The 17,212-nt window shown below is 37.7% G+C and overlaps 1 protein-coding gene across 7 annotated transcripts in view; it reads right to left on the bottom strand.

Moving 5' to 3' along the window:
- LOC108427785 (IQ motif and SEC7 domain-containing protein 1-like) overlaps window positions 1-17,212 on the bottom strand; it is a 192,281-nt gene that overhangs the window by 8,055 nt on the left and 167,014 nt on the right. For 6 of the 7 annotated variants that reach the window (XM_037541615.1, XM_017698265.2, XM_037541616.1 and 3 more), the window contains 6 exons: window positions 16,506-16,535; window positions 14,325-14,450; window positions 13,837-13,936; window positions 12,600-12,761; window positions 8,493-8,672; window positions 3,756-3,805 (listed from right to left, as the gene is read on the bottom strand). In XM_037541615.1, coding sequence (XP_037397512.1) covers window positions 3,756-3,805; window positions 8,493-8,672; window positions 12,600-12,761; window positions 13,837-13,936; window positions 14,325-14,450; window positions 16,506-16,535 — 648 coding nt within the window. The remainder of the gene's footprint in view (window positions 1-3,755; window positions 3,806-8,492; window positions 8,673-12,599; window positions 12,762-13,836; window positions 13,937-14,324; window positions 14,451-16,505; window positions 16,536-17,212) is intronic. The other variant, XM_037541617.1, reaches the window with a different exon arrangement.

Below are 17,212 nucleotides of genomic sequence, written 5' to 3'. Positions count from 1 at the left end.
CTGATTCTCCCATTTAGCTGCAAGGCTCATCAACACACTCACATGTGTGGAAAGAATTAAAAACTGTTCAGTGTCAAAACAGTTATTAACAAAGAAGGCTTTTCCCATAGACTATGCAAGTGAATATTCAGAAATAAACTTTTTGGTTAAAGTAGAAGTAAATGTGTTGTGTTGGTTGTAGGCAAATCAACTTCTAAAATAATTCCCACTGAAATGTAATATGGAGACAGTAATAGAGTCATCAAACATGAAAAACTGTCAATTACAACTGTAAACAGATAAAAAAGACAACATTCAACAACAAATCAATATTTACACTTTCAGTAATGTTATTAATACATACAACTACATTCACATTACAATCTACATCTGCTATATACTGTATATTCATATGCATTTTTAAATAAATAGATTTTACATTTTGAGTTGACCATGTAAAACAACAGGACACAGATGACTGAAACTGACCCAGCTGAAGGATGCTGGCCGGATGTGACAAGGTGACATGTAGAAGAGCATTTAAAAGAGCATTTCACCCAAAATCCATCACTTAATATATGATTCCTCTCCAGGAATTTGGACAGCTAGAGCCATCATTCACTATCACATGACAAACGTCACTCATTTCAACTTAATTCCAAGTAGCTACCATATTGTGGCGCCACCTGCTTTTGTAAACCCCCTGCAGCTTACACTTAATTATTTGATCATTCATTCATTCATGTTCATTCATTCATTATTTCAGGCCTAGTGATTCAGTTTAGTGATGCACTAAATGTGAAGTGGTGGTAACGTTTCATCACTGTTGTAAGAAAACCTTTCTTAAACCTTTTATTCTAGTTTTTGCACCATTTCAAAATAGAAAATGAACAACAGCTAAATATAATTTCATTTTTTCAGTATTTATGTGTCCACTCTTTACCTTTATTGCAGCTTCCATTCTTTTCAGTAGTCTTGCATTTAGTTTTTTTTTTAAACAACCTGCCAAAGTTCAGTCTTAGAAGTTGGTTGCATCTTCCGGTTCTAGTAATGCAAGTAATCCCAAACATATTAAATGATGTTGAGGTTTGGACTTTGGGATGGACAGTCCATTATCCTCAGAACATCAATGACCACCTCCTTTACTCAGTGAGCACTGGACTGTCCTCTCACAGTAGGAGGATGGACAGAAACACCTGTGGATTTTTCAGATTTGAAGCAGCTTGATTTTCTCCTTTCTCTCAAAGATGGAAGCTTTAAGTGCTGTTTATCTGATAGGGGTGGTTTTAGTGGTGTTTCTTGCACTGTTTTTAGAAGTCCCATTTTCTGTAGCTTTTAGTTATTTTTAGTAATGTCATGGAAACTCCTCATCATTTGTTCTTGATGCCCATTTTGACTATAATTTAAATAATTGATGGGTAGGCTCTGAGACAAAGTACATTACTCTACATTGTGAACATTTCCTGATAAATGGAGAGGCAAATGTTCTGAAAAGCAAACCTTTCTGTTTGAGATTTTCATGTTAAAAATCTTTTCTTCATCCTATAAAGTTACCATTTCAAAGATACAAGGCCTTCTTACAACAGCAATGATTTGCAACCAATACCATCTGGTCATGTTCATTTTCCTACCCATAATCCATTGTTACTTTGTTTTTTGAAGGCTATCTAGAGTGCCTGGAGAATCTTGGCCAAATTCCTGCAAGATATCGTATAGTGAGACATTAAATGATGGAAATCAGGGTGGAATGCTCATTTAAGCACTGAAAGGTATAAAACAATAATAAAACACATTATAGAACAAGCCTGGGGAGAAATCTCACATGCATCTCGTTAGGATGATGAGAGCAGATCCTTCACATGCAGAGGCATTAACGGCAAAAAACTCACATTTCCGCATTCAGATGACCAATAGCTTAGAGTATTATAAGCATTTAACATCTGTTCGACTATAGGGTTGGCACACTGTGCTCTTTTATCACATGATTGAACCTTTTATGCTGTTGTTCTTCTCAAACATGTCTAACAAATGAATCTCATCGTTAAGTAATTCTGAGAGGGTGATTTGTCTAGAGACGAGAACAAAACAGCTCTCTGATCCTAAATGTCCCACCTGATAAAAGGTCATGACAGATGATGTATGAATAATGAACATGTGTGTGCTAATGAAATCCACATCCTTTCTGATTTGAGTCATGTCGGCCCAATCAAATGCCATGGGAATGGTTTCACTAAGGAGCTTATCCCTCAGCTTCTCCTGGAGGGACAAACCAGGGTTTTAGCACAAAGGACAAATCACAAGTACACTCTTAGAAATAAAGTTTTCAAAATGGTTCTTGGCTTGGGGTCTGGGGGACTTGTTTGAGAACTGGTATCATCCATTTTAAGGGTCTTTAGGGTAGTGGTTCTCAAACAAGCCTTCAGGGCCCCCAGAATGGTCCACATTTTTGCTTCATTCCAATTTCCAGCACATAGAGCTAAAAAAAATTGGTCCTTCCGAGGACCAATTTAAGAACCACCACTGCTTTAGGGAACCAAAAGTGGTTCTTCTATGGCACGCATATTAAAATCTTTGTTCCAGTTTAAGTCCTGGATTTTGTGCTGGTTGGACTGTTTATGCAAAAGCTAGCATCATGACTCTTTCATGTGCTGGTTTGATGTATTGAAGCATGGAAAACAAAAGGCTGTGGAGAATAGCGGGTCCTCCAGGACTAGAGCTGAGAAAGTTCTTTGACCCTGAATATTGACCAGCAATCACAAAATACAAGACCAGAAATCTGGAGTATACTTCTGCCATAGAAGAACCACTTTTGGTGGAACCAATTTTGGGGCCCTGAGAAGTAGTTTAAGAACATCTGTTTTGAAGGACCTTTCATCTGTTTAACTGCATCGTGCCAAAGAACCTTTTTTGGCAACTTTATTTTTAAGAGTATAAAGCAGCTTAACTTTGTGCCTCTAATGCTGTGGTTCCTAAAATGGTCCTGAAGTTCCCCCGTCTTGCACATTTTGTTCATTTTCAGCTGTAAGAGACTCACTTAGGGTGTTTCACAAATCAATGTTTCTCATTTAGCCGGAGAACTTAATCTGAAAGTTGATGAGTAGGAATATCCCTATTGGATAAACTTGACTTTGAGTTTAAGTTATATGGCTAAACTGAGATATCCTGCTTTGTGCAATGCCCCCAAATCAAGCTCATCAGCTCAATAAAATCCTTCTTGAGGTAAAGTGAGTCTGTTAGAACATTAAAATATGCATGACAGGTGTAGTGCAGGATCAGAATTCGAAAACCACTGCTGGAGTCATAGCTACCCCTGCTGTTACACAATGAAGAGCCTTAGCTAAATAAACACGGGTTGCAACAAATGGTTAAATGAGCAAACAGGAGACCGATGGTTGAGCAATGGTAAACCAGCGAGGGTTAGTACAGAACATGCTTGGCGTTGGAGAAAATGTGGCCACTGGCCTGTTGGACTGCCCTTGAGGCCACTCGACCGCAGACAAAGCCCGACTTCCGGAAAACAAGGCAAGCAGCTCATGCATGCATGTGAGCAGGCAGGCGGGTTAGGCATCAATAATCAAGTTTAACAAGGAAACCAAAAACTGAAAATGTAAAGAATGAGCTTGTCGGAGAAACTATGAAGCGTAAAGAGAGGGTGCAAGGAACATAAACAGTAAATGTTTGGGTTGTTTTTGGTTTGGTTTTCAATTTTTTTTGTTTACAGTGCACATCAATCAACATAGAGGAAGTAAACTAGACATCCACTGCTTCCTACTTACTTCCATATTGCTGTCTAGTGATCCTGCACTGCTGCGGCGCCCACGCTTGCCTGCCCGAGACATGCAATACCAAAGATTAGAGATGGGCATCACACCTTAAGGGGAGCTAGTGGTGTACACATCTTTTTTGATTCTAGGGGGCGCCAAAGGGACATATGAGCACACAGCAAGCCTAGTCCAGTCTCATTAAGGAGGGTGGTCAGGGGCTTAGGTGAGAGGGGGTGGTGACTGGGGAAGTGGGGGTTGGGGGGTAGTGGTGGTCTAGCAGGCAGTTCTATGGAGTGGTAATATTGTAGTGCTTGTTTTTTATTGAGCTATCCATGCTCTGCCTACTTGCAAGTTTTCTTGGAGCTCTTGTTGTGAGGTTGGACAAGCTTTAAGAATGTTGGTAAATACTATTCCACCTCAGGAGAAACTGTAGCACACTTTGTTTATAGTTGTATTATCTCACTGAGCTTCCACTTTAAAATGCTGAGCTGAGCTTGGGAATGAAAACAAATTTGCCACCACACTAATGTTAGCTCACGTCAAAAAAGATCTACATCCACTTGCACCAATATAAGGCCGAAAAGAGTTAAAAATGGCAGTTTTAAGTGACAAATAATTTAAATAGTAATGAAAATGAGAAACAGTGACCAAAAATGCTGTTTTTTCATTGTTATCTAATTCAAACAGTTTGAGCAAAAGCGGAGTAATACTAGAAATGTCAGCCATGTGCAACTGTTTCATGGTTTCTATCTAAATTTATTGATAAATATGCAAAAAATTTGATTTATAATCTCTGTTCAGTCAATGTATTAAGAAATTCTTCATTACAGGTTTGATACCATTTGAAAACTTACCACTTGATATGCAGAACACAAGTCAAACCAGATACATAAAATCCCTGCAAGCACAATAATACCATCTGTGGCCATAATTTTTAAAACGGCCAAAAATAAATAAATAAATAAATAAATAATAAAAATAAACATAACCAACAGTCAAAGTGCACAGAATCACTAAAATAATGGAAGCTATTGTTGAATTCGCAGATACCGCACACTCTGTAATTGGCTACTTATATTTAGAAAACTACTGATTTTATCGATAGTAAAAGTGTTTTGCTATAAATGTTATGCTATGTTTACTCAAAAGCAATAAAAACTAATAAAAAGCAAATAATAAAACACAATTTTTCAGCTGAGTATGTCCAGAAGTTTGATTTTGGTTTTGGCCAGGAATTCAGTAAAGCTTATCCAACCTCCCAACAGTTGCAACAAAAGAACATATCTGTGGACAGAGCACGGGTAGGTCAGTTGTGGTCACAGCTTTGAAATAAATGGTCTCATGACATAAGGGGTCATGTCCGGATGGAATGGTTTGCACTTTCCTTTCTTATTTTTTACCTTTGGACTCTTGTTTTACTCTAAAAACTGGATTCGCTTAAAGTCCGAGGGAACTCAGTGTAAAATGTTAAAAATGTCTGTGTGATACTAAAATTGAGTGTTATATTAAACATCCAGCAAAGTTTGAGAAGGTAGAAATGTAATAAAATATCTTTAAAAATGTTTGTCAAATATTCCAATGAGCACACGTGATTGACATCCGTCAGTCCACAGCTCCCAGCATGAATTAAACAGCTTAACGCGACTGTGGAGAATGGAGTGAAACAGGTTCTACATATGCAGGCCGTGAAGCTGACTATCCCAGCCATGACAGCATCTCAAATAAACATTGTCCAGCTTTTGTAGGGCTGTTGTCTCAAGGAAGGTAAAAGTCTTTTTCTCTTTACTTCTGGACGGCATCCAAGCAGCACTGGCATGGCCAGCTGAACGATTTTTAAATGGTGACAGGCAGACAGATGAGCTAATGGTAGCTTGATAGCTCAATTTTGCTTTCTAGGTTATCTCTCGGTTGTTAGCTTTCGCTCACTTTGTCTCTTACTCAAACACAGGGAGACTATAGGGCACCATAGTTAGCAGCTAAAACAGTGTTCATGTCAAAAAGATCTACATCCACTTGTGCCAATAAACGATCAAAAAGAGTTATAAATGGCAGTTATAAATGACAAATAATTTTAATGGTAATGAAAATGAGAAATAGTTACTAAAAATGTTGTTTTTCAAACAGTTTGAGCAGCAGGGGACTAACAGTAAAATGTGCAACTGTTTCATAGTTTCAGATGATTTATTATATCTGTTCATTCTATTGATCTAGAAATCCTCCATTACAGGTTTGATACCAATTTAACACAGTTTTGCTGAAACTGCATTGTGATTGCTAAGGACACTGCATATGTAACCCAAGATTAAAAATGTTTTAACAATGCATTGCCATTTAGTGGACATTGGAGTTATCCAAATAACATACTTTGTACATGTTTATTGTGTTAATATTAATCTACTTAGAACGAAAACATGGCTTTAGGTTCCCTGGGACTTTAAAGAAAAAAAAAATTCTTAGTGTTTAATGATATTCAACATGAAGCATAAATGAACTAAACTGGATCAAGTGGATAGTAAATCTTAGACAGTAAATAGTGGTTGACAGCCATGTACTATAGACTGTTGTGTGCAGTCGTCCTGTGCAAAAACATCCAAAGCCATTCTACTGCTGCCTTTCAATGAGCCACATAAGCCAATACAAGACATGGCACACACTCAAAACATGGCAGCTGATGGACAGATGACTGATAGCCAAAAGCACTCCGGCACACACACCGGCCTGAAGGTAAACGTCATAAGCAGCAGGTAAGTATCGATAGATCCAGTGGTACGAGGAGGGGAGGGGGAGTGAATGAACAATGCTTCATATACACGACTGATTACAACTCATGCCACACTCTGCGAATAAAAGCTTCAAATGGAGGCCCTCGAACAACTGGGACCAAGCAAATGTGGAGAAGGGACACTTTCATGACACGACACTTCCTCAAACTCAAATGTTAGTATTTCTTTGAGGGTAAATTGATGGGAGATAAGCGCACAGATGGGCTTTCTGTTCCGTTATGAATCAGACTCCAATTATGGATTTCATTCCATCATTGCTGATGGCCAACTGACGGCAAAAATTGAACCAAGATCAAAAGGGTATGGCACTTGGAGAAACTTTTATCTTGGCTTTATGATGAAATGGAGAACAGAATTGGACTAGTTCTAACACTCAACTTTTAAAAAATGAAGAACCTCAAATATTTCAGTTTAATGTAACATGTCTTTGTACAGCCAAGCACTGAATCACCTCAAGTGCCTTTGATCAGATCAACATTATGGTCAGTTGGGTAACTTGTGTCATTGATGCATGAGACTGATGATTCACCAGTTAAATTCTTAACTATGAAACACCATATTAAAATAAGTTATACAAATAAATATGGGATGTTATGGGGACAACAGGAGAATCAAAATGAAAGATTTAACAATTTAGACGTGTACAGGACATAACAGAGTTACATTTCAATTGGATGGCATAGGCCACAGCTGGTAAACATCAGTAAACAACAGTTAAACTCTGTAAACATGACATTTACTTTTGTTGAGTCATCCATTACTCACATAAATCTAAAGTTTTTGTGTTTAACAGATGAATATGTCTAAAAGCATACAGGTCAGACAGAGCTTTCTCATGCCCTGATCTTGTCTTTAACCTCTTAAAGGCTAATCTTTAAGCTGGTCTGCAAAAGAAAAGAAGCAAATTACACAGTTTCCCCTCTTACCCCAAATGTAGTTGATCAGCCAAGACATGTTTGGTGGCTGAAGTTTGCTACTATGCTAATGCACCTAAAAATGTGCACAAAATAAAAGGTTTTCAGCCATTTTTATATAACAGTATGTCCTATAGTGTTATAGAAGCAAATCTGTTTGATATGACTTAATAATCCAACATTGTTTAAAGGCAAATTTCTGTGTAATTCAATCATTTAGATGTAAACGAACTCATTCAGAGTGGTGTGATGTGAAAGAAAAACTCACTGTGAAAAAGAAGCTCACTAACAGATTTCTTTACAGTGGTGGTAATAGGAGCCAGGTGTCATGATTTTTACAACAGAAACATGGCTATTTTATTTATTATACAAAGTAGTCTGTGAATCTACACATGTATTGTGAGTTAGATGATGGTAAATAGTGGTAAAAATAACCACGTTATGTTTGGGGACTGTTTTGCCTGCATGTACTGCTCTGCCATAAATGGCCATTTTTACACCAAAACTTTCTGTCAAGTATCTAAAAACAATGTTTCAGGTATCAGCCATTTGCAACCATTTAATGTGATATCAGCCATTTTCAGTCATTTCATGTGAAAACATTTATAGAGGCATTAAACTCTTCCGACGTCTGGTTCCTATCACCTACACTACGAATAATTCTGACTGTGTAAGTTTCACTAGAATGGAGCATTTCATACCAAACCACTCTGTGGTGATTTTGTTTACATTTGAATCCTTAAACTGTGTAGAAATTTTAAGAAATCATTGGAATTTGCCCTCTAAAGCAAGTATTTCATGATTTACGCATTCAGTTTTTATTGTTAATTGAATTGATAAGTCTGTAAGATAAAATTCCATAACTTGTTCACTACATTAGCCTTGGCTAACATTTGGAGTAAGAGCAGTTTTCACCAAACTATGACTTCAAACACTGTTAATCAAAACTGATAATCATATCGCACTTTTGATCATAATGTCTTTTTGAGTACCAGTTTTAGCTTTAACACAAATGAACACATCTAGATCTGTAGTACCACACTGAAACTCACCTGCTTCAGACAGGTCACGCAGGGAGCTGCTGAGCGCGCTCCTCTTTAGCCCCTCCCCCATGGCATATGTGTCATCCAGACTGGCGCGGCTCATGGTTCCATTGCCTGCCTCTTTTTTCAGGCCTGACATGCTCTGGGACATGCTGGGTCTTACTACGCCTTTCTGCTTCTCCAGCTCAGCTGCAGACATGAAAATGTGCACAGGGTTAGATAAACTTGCTTCCACTTGAAAGCATGTAAGCACATATACCACACCAACACAGCAAAGTAACCTTCCCTGAAAATGTAGTTGAATATTTTGTAGACTGTAGTAGACAGGTGTAGTCTCACTGGCCCTAGTTGTGATCTCCTAACAAGAATGTTTGAGGAGAATCATGAGAAATTAAGGGCTGAATGTGGGTGTGGAGAATTTAGACCTATTAGAGTGAGAACAAGATGTGTGTGACATTTCTTAACCAATCTAAAGAGACCATTGTGTGCTCATCAACAGTGATGGACAACAAGCCACTTGTGAAAAGAGCACAAGGCAGAGTTTGAGGGAATTTGGGAGCAGGTATTAGGGATATTCTTAGGGATAACTCAGCTAATTTGCATTGTAGTCCATGCAGTAACGACGTAACAAGTCTTAGGATGTTATAAGCCTGGGAATGTAAGGGGTTAGGGTGGTGCTGTAATAAATGTGATGCTGAACCAGAGAACTTTTCGAGGGGAGAACAACCACTCTGCAATGTCTTCCTGTTTTCTCAAACGATAGAGGATGCTGAGTCCAAAATGAATGGGTTAATATGGAGCATTTGAGCAAAATCATAGTTTCTAAACATTTTTAATGTAAAAGGCTGCAGTCATTTCCTGAACACTGAATATCAGAAAACATTTTAACACTGCTGTTATATTTTGAAGAGCTTTCAAACTCGAGTTATAGGAGCTTAAAGCAGTGCCTCATGTAGGTCCATGAAGTCAGTGAGCGCAAACAGCCAATGAGCTGCTCCACCCGCCAAACCATCATCACTCTCTAGCACTCCCGCCTCCTGCTGCCCAAAATCTGTTTGTTGTCCAACCCCTATTCCAATGAAGTTGGGACATTGTGTAAAACATAAATAAAAACAGAATATGATGATTTGCAAATCCTTTTCAACCTATATTCAATTGAATACACTACAAAGACAAGATATTTAATGTTCAAACGGATAAACTTTATTGTTTTTTGCAAATATTCCCTCATTTTGAATTTGATGCCTGCAACATGTTCCAAAGAAGTTGGGATAGGGGCATATTTACCACTGTGTTACATCACCTTTCCTTTTAAGAACACTCAATAAGCGTTTGGGAACTGAAGACACTAATTGTTGAAGCTTTGTAGGTGGAATTCTTTCCCATTCTTGCTTGATGTACAACTTCAGTTGCTCAACAGTCCGGGGTCTCCGTTGTCGTATTTTGCGCTTCATAATGCACCACACATTTTCAATGGGAGACAGGTCTGGACTGCAGGCAGGCCAGTCTAGTACCTGCTCTCTTTTACTACGAAGCCATGCTGTTGTAACACGTGCAGAATGTGGCTTGGTATTGTCTTGCTGAAAAAAGCAGGGATGTCCCTGGAAAAGACGTTGCTTGGATGGCAGCATATGTTGCTCCAAAGCTGTATGTACCTTTCAGCATTAATGGTGCCTTCATAGATGTGCAAGTTACCCATGCCATGGGCACTAACACACCCCCAGACCATCAGAGATGCACTGATAACAATCCGGACAGTCCTTTTCCTCTTTGGCCCTGAGGACACGACGTCCATGATTTGCAAAAACAATTTGAAATGTGGACTCGTCAGACCACAGGACACTTTTCCACTTTGCGTCAGTCCATCTCAGATGAGCTCAGGCCCAGAGAAGCCGGCGGCGTTTCTGGGTGTTGTTGATATATGGCTTTCACTTTGCATGGCAGAGTTTTAACTTGTACTTGTAGACAGAGCGACGAACTGTGTTCACTGACAATGGTTTTCTGAAGTGTTCCTGAGCCCATGTGGGAATAACCGTTACAGAATGATGTCGGTTTTTAATGCAGTGCCGCCTGAGGGATCAAAGGTCATGGCCATTCAGTGTTGGTTTTCTGCCTTGCCACATACTTGCAGAGATTTCTCCAGATTCTCTGAACCTTTTGATGATATTATGGACTGTAGATGATGAAATCCCTAAATTCCTTGCAACTCCACATTAAGAAACGTTGTTCTTAAACTGTTGGACTATTTGCTCATGCAGTTGTTCACAAAGTGGTGAACCTCGCCCCATCCTTGCTTGTGAACAACTGAGCCTTTCAGGGATGCTCCCTTTATACCCAATCATGACACTCACCTGTTTCCAATTAACCTGTTCACCTGTGGAATGTTCCAAACAGGTGTTTTTTGAGCATTCCTCAACTTTTCCAGTCTTTTGCTCCCCTGTCCCAACTTCTTTGGAACGCGTTGCAGGCATCAAATTCAAAATGAGTGAGTATTTGCAAAAAACAATAAAGTTTATCTGTTTGAACATTAAATATCTTGTCTTTGTAGTGTATTCAATTGAATATAGGTTGGAAATGATTTGCAAATCATTGTATTCTGTTTTCATTTTTGTTTTACACAATGTCCCAACTTCATTGGAATTGGGGTTATAGAAAAAAGGTGAAAATTCATCCTTCTCCTTTCTAAAATTACAGAAACATCCTGGGTAAGTGACTAGAAACTATTTTAACTTTTCATGTTTAGCCGTTGAGGTCCATTTACTCACATTCTTTGAGGACTCACTCATGGGTGCCCTCTGCTGATTAGCCGTGCTCTTTTTGATATAATGGGAGAAATAGGGAGTGGCCAGTCTCTTCATAAACAGGCTCTGGCTGAACTTTGTCCCCTCCTTCTGTCTGATTATGTTAAAGTAATTTCACCAATTCTTCAGAATCAATAATTCATTCATTGAGATATAAACAAAGTCTTTAGGAGTGGTTTGATGCAAAATGGTTAATTGCCGAGAAACTTACTGACTCAGATTCTTCACAGTAGTGCTCATAGGAACCAGGGGTCAATGCAAATTTAAACTCAAAAGGACAAGAGAACCTGCAGGTCTGTGTAATGTTGATAATAGTAAAATAGTGGATGCACAAAGTTTTCTTTTGTGACTACGGATGTTGCCTTATAACACTTCCCTTCATGTATCTCTCTGCCATGAATATGTTTTAAAAATGACTTTAATACTCAAACCTAATGGCAAAACTACCATAAAACAATGTCTCAAAAATCAAGTAGCATTCCTAACCATTTTAGATCATGTCTGTATGGGAGCTTTTACAGGCATTAAACTCTTCAGATATCTGGTTCCTATCACCACCACTGTGAACAATTCTGACTCAGGACATTTCTCTAGCGTGGGACCTTTCACATGAAACCAATCTTAATTTACTTCTTAAATATTGAATTCTAAAAAATTTTGAGAAATTGGTGGAATTCCCCTTGACAATAGTGGCAGCTAAACACAAAACTGAAAAGCAATTTCAGGAGCCTGTGGAGTCTGTAGACAGTACTAACACAGCCTTGGTCATACTGGTGCTGTGTATAAACAGCAAATGAAAAAGTTCTTATGCCTTTTCTTCCATTCCCTCTAGTTTTGATGTTGACGCCACTTATTCTGCTCATATCAAAGCCATTTGCCACACTGTTGCTATGATTGCACTGCAGCCAAACTACTTCCTTTTAAATGCCATTAATTTTTTATATAGTTTATGTGACCACAGTAAAGTCTGCTGTCTCCTCCTGACAGATATAAAACTCCATTATAAAACTGCATTGCTGTATTACTGAGGCTGTGTTCACAGAGGAATTTTACAATGCACTGAAAAAAGTGAAGCATTGAATTCACTTGATTCAAACATGTACATTTGTACAAGAATAGAATATATCACATCAACATAATCTCATCTATTGTTTACTTACTTTTGACAGTGATTATAGTGATTATGTTGATGTTCATGGTGTTTAATTCAATGCCACTATTTTTTCAACTGCAGGTTAATATGGTATATGTACCTTTTATTTGGCGAATTTACAAGAACAGTATTTGTGAGTATAGGAGAATTTAAGGGGCCTACACTCTATCCGGTACTTTTCCATTTCCTGGACCTCAGCGATGGACTCCCGCAAGTCATCGGTGAACTTCTTGCGGTCCTGAGGGTTTGGGGCGTTGAAGCTAATGAGGACCTTTACATCAGCGCCTGGAATGGCTGAGGTGAGCCGTATTCCATTTGGATAATCTAAAGGGAAGGAGACAAATTGGTTACTTAAAAGAAAACTGACTGTGCCTGGTTACCTGTGTGGTAACAGCCCTCCATGACGGTAAAAACTCATTTACCACTTGTTTAGTAAGCTGTCATTCATTTACTGACAAATTTAATGCAAACATATAAGAAAAAATAAGACACTAGTATTCCCACATGTGAACATATCTGCACATGTGATATCCTGCACTAATACCACTGCACTAATTTATTGTATCTAACACAGATGTGATTGTTCTAGAAATATGACTCTTGAACTGAGCTGGCTGAAATAGGCAGGGTATGAGGGAGGCAGACATCAAGGTCGCTTCTATGTTACAGTGTACATTTTAGGACATCCTCAGACGCAGCATCAGGTTTCAGACATCAGACAAAACAGCTTCAGGTCTGTACATCAGGCAAGATGTGTCATTCCAAACTGTCACAGAAAAGAATGAATTTGGCTAGGCTAAGCAAGGCAGCTTGTATGTGTGTCATTCCTGATTCCAATCTGTCTAGATTGATTACAATTTTGGCCAAAATAAAGATGTTATCATGTTCTTTTATTTCACAAACATTAGGCTTCAGCCCATCACATTGGTTGCCCCTATATCCGCTAAAATGTTTGGAACCATCACAAAATTACCAGACAAAAAAGTGTTCCTGTCACTATGCATTTATTTCATTGCTGCCACTGTTGAGGTCGGTATTGTTGTTATTACTGCCATGCATGTAAGATAACCTTTATAAAAATCTAAAAATGATCCAACAAAGCCTGCCAACAAGAAAGAAAGTGAGAAAGAAGGAGACGTAGGTTATGCTACCATTACATTAGCTTGTATTATATTGCATATCATTGCTGTCCAGAGAAAACCATGCATCTCCAATTTTGGCGATTTGTATTTTTCTACATAATTTCAACACACCAGCAGTCCTTTATGTTGTGTGATGCTTGTGAGATGCTGGTTTTTCTATGGACAGTGACAACATGTGCACACAAACGAAGTTGTAATGCTTCGCATTTAAAGATTTACACAAATTCTTCTCCACCACGAAGGCTAATGTTACTCACACTGGTTCTCAAACAGCAACACTTGCATTCCGTACAGGGAGAAGGACTGCCTGAAGCTGTACGTCACAGAGTTTTTCTTCTTCTGGAAGATTTTAGTTACCTACAAATCCAAATAAGACCAGAAAAGAGTGAGCTGAGTGGACCTTGCCAAAGCTCTGCAGCATTCCAGTGCAACTGTAGTCTATCTATAGTCTGCCTGGGGTCTTGTTTACACTGGAAAAAGTGACACGCTGAATGTAATTCATTCAAGTGTGTACATACTTTTCATATGAATAAAATATATTAAAGTCAATCAACAATTATTTTTAAATGTAAGAAAATTGAAAGACACAATTCCATTGTTGTGATATAATTTGATGTGGAAATCATATACACACTCGTGTGAATCAATTAGTTGAATTCAATTAAGTCTTTTCTTCAGTGCAGAGTGCTCTTAAGATAAAGTGTTATTGTGTGTTCTTGTGAATGGTTTATAGAGCGGCTCTCACCACCAAGAGGTCATTAAAGAGGAAGATCTCCCGCTGATGCAAGCCAAGTTTCTGCAGCTTGTTGGGATCTGGTACTTCAAACAGACGGCAATAACACACTAGCCTGCGATGGGGCAGGGACAGCACCTACAGTTCACATACATACACAGAGAATGTTAAAATGTGAGGTCATATGTCCCATATGTATTACATAAACACTGTGTAAGCACCTACGTGTATATGTCCTATATGTATATATGTTATGTAAACACAAACACACACACTATGTGTATATATATATATATATATATATATATATATATATATATATATATATATATAAATATAGTTACAATGCCCCATATATTATATTTACATGTACCTATATGTCCCTTATGTAATGTATTACATATAAATAAAGATATATATGTCCCATATGCATTGCATACTGTATTTTAATGCTGTTAAAAAGAACCCACCACTCTTTGTGTAATATATAATATATAAGTCTCTATATATAAGTGATACTTTTTTTTTAATCTAATGTCACAAGTCTTAAAGGGCTTGTATTGTTTTTGATCTACATAATTTTTTATTTGCTGTGAGGTGACATTTGAAGTAAATGCTGACTGCAGTGTGAGAAGAAAACAAACACAAAGCCGAGAACAGCATAAAAAAACGTTTCAAATTTAAAACCTTATTAAGAAGATTACATATTTGTATGTTTATCTGTTTGACTCAAATAATGTAAAAAATAAACTCTGCAAACACGTCTTGGGGCAGTGCGCAAGCCCTGTGGGTGGTCAGTAATAGGTGCCTTAACTGAAATTACTGCAGGGACTAAAAGCCAAATGACCTCAGAGACTGCAACGTGCTTAAGTCAGCTTTTGCTTTGTAAACAAGGCAACACACTGCAAATTTGGAATTTATTATTATTGACTCTGTCCAGAGACAGCAGAGCTATACAACCTTGTGGGAAAAGGATAAATGTATTATTTTGGAAACAGCAAGTCTAAATATCACTGCAGTCGTATCTCACTGCTTTAGCCCATGTACTTATTTCTTTCTTTCTTATTTTTAATGTCAGGTCTCCTTTACCTTTTGTGAACATTTCCTGACAAATGGACAAACAGAAAAAGTCCAAAATTACTAGGAAGGAAATATTACATTGACATACAAACCTTCCAAAATAGTTGGGACAGTAGAAAAATTTGTAATTTGTAAATCCATTTTGGACTTTATTTAAGCTTTAACTGCACAAAGACAATATATTTAACATGTTACCTTATTAACTTCATTATTCTTTGTAAATATTTGCTCATTCTGAAATTGAAGCTTGCAATCAACTGCCACCAAGTCAACTGAAGTGGACAGCAGAAATTTGCATTGTGGTCAGTCAAGGCAACTTTTCAGACTGACCGCTGTGTTCTCCAGGTGAAAGGAGAAAAAGACCACGCAGATTGTTACCAGGGTAAAATTGAAAAATCAGTCTGTCTAGATGAGGGTGTATAGTGGATAATCTGCACATAGGTGAAAGCAACATTAATGCTGAAAGATCTATATACATTTTAGAACATATTCTGCCTTCCAGATAATCCCTTTTTCAGGGAGGTTATTGCAATGTGACAGTGCCAAGCTGCATTCTGCACAAACTACAACAGCATAGCTTCATAATCAGAGATGTGGGTGCTAGACTGGCCTGCCTGCAGTCCAGACCTGTTTCACACTGAAAACAAAGTTTCGTATGATTGTGCAACAGAACAAACTTTCAAAATTGGATCACTTTTTGTCTTTAGCCCCCAAACTTGGATTATGTGCACCTTAAAAGGAAAGGTGATGTAACACAGTGGTTGGCAAAATGTGTCCTGACTTTTTTGGAACATGAGTCAAATATGTTTTTGAACTGTTTTGAACTGTTAATACAGGTCATACAGAATTTACTAACCACTGCTTTCTGTCATGATTTCACATGCTGTCCCACATTTTCTTGGAAATGAGGTTTGTGCATTGACGTGGGCCAGAAACACAGATGTTTTTCTTTCAGTTTCTGTTTCATTATACATGACTGGAATTCAGAAATAGGTTCCCTTCCAAAGGCCATGCCACATTTTGCAGCAACAAAATAGTTCTGCATGTGTGTATGATTTGTAGCTCATATCATGCAACATATACAGTAAGTGGAAGACACTATAGTAAACTTACACATCCCAAACCATGATGAAGAGAACCAATCTGAAAAACAAGAAGAGAAATTATGTTTGTAACATCATAAACACGCTTTCAGAAATGAAGGACAACAACGACTCATATTCAAAACCCAGCTTTTATTATGTATGGCAATTTGATTGTTTATCTGTTGCTTCAGTCATTTGTACAGTGGCATATGTAGATTATGTTAATCTCTGAATCCCACAGCGACAGAAGCAAGACCTTTATTAGGCCCTAAACAGTCACTGATGCAAAAAATATTGGGTAAGATCAAAGAAATCTTTTTAGCATATTTTTTGTTCAATACTAAACTGAATCAAATCTTGTGGAAACCATTCTTTAAAAGGTGAAACATTCAATGCCTGAATCAAGATGTGTTTACTGATACTTATGGCTTATTTACTGTTTTATATCATGTAATGCTGCCTCGTGATGCCTTAATGATACAATATAAATGAAATAGTAAGGCATCTTTGGAATCAGGTCCTGTTTTTGGGCTAAACAAGTGATACCATCTTTAATTTGTTGTTAACAATTAGGAATTATTCTTCTGTCAGCAGTCAGTTTTGCCAAATGAACTATAATTATATTCACATAGATGGATCAATGACAGTGATCTTAATTAGAGATGGGCTCAAAGAAGAATTATATGGATTTTTTAAAAATTGTGCAATAATTGATGTAAACAAAATCATTTATAG

The sequence above is a fragment of the Pygocentrus nattereri genome, chromosome 9 (genome assembly GCF_015220715.1).
Source record: "Pygocentrus nattereri isolate fPygNat1 chromosome 9, fPygNat1.pri, whole genome shotgun sequence".
Classification (NCBI taxonomy): Eukaryota; Metazoa; Chordata; class Actinopteri; order Characiformes; family Serrasalmidae; genus Pygocentrus; species Pygocentrus nattereri.
This window is presented reverse-complemented; position numbering and strand designations above follow the sequence as displayed.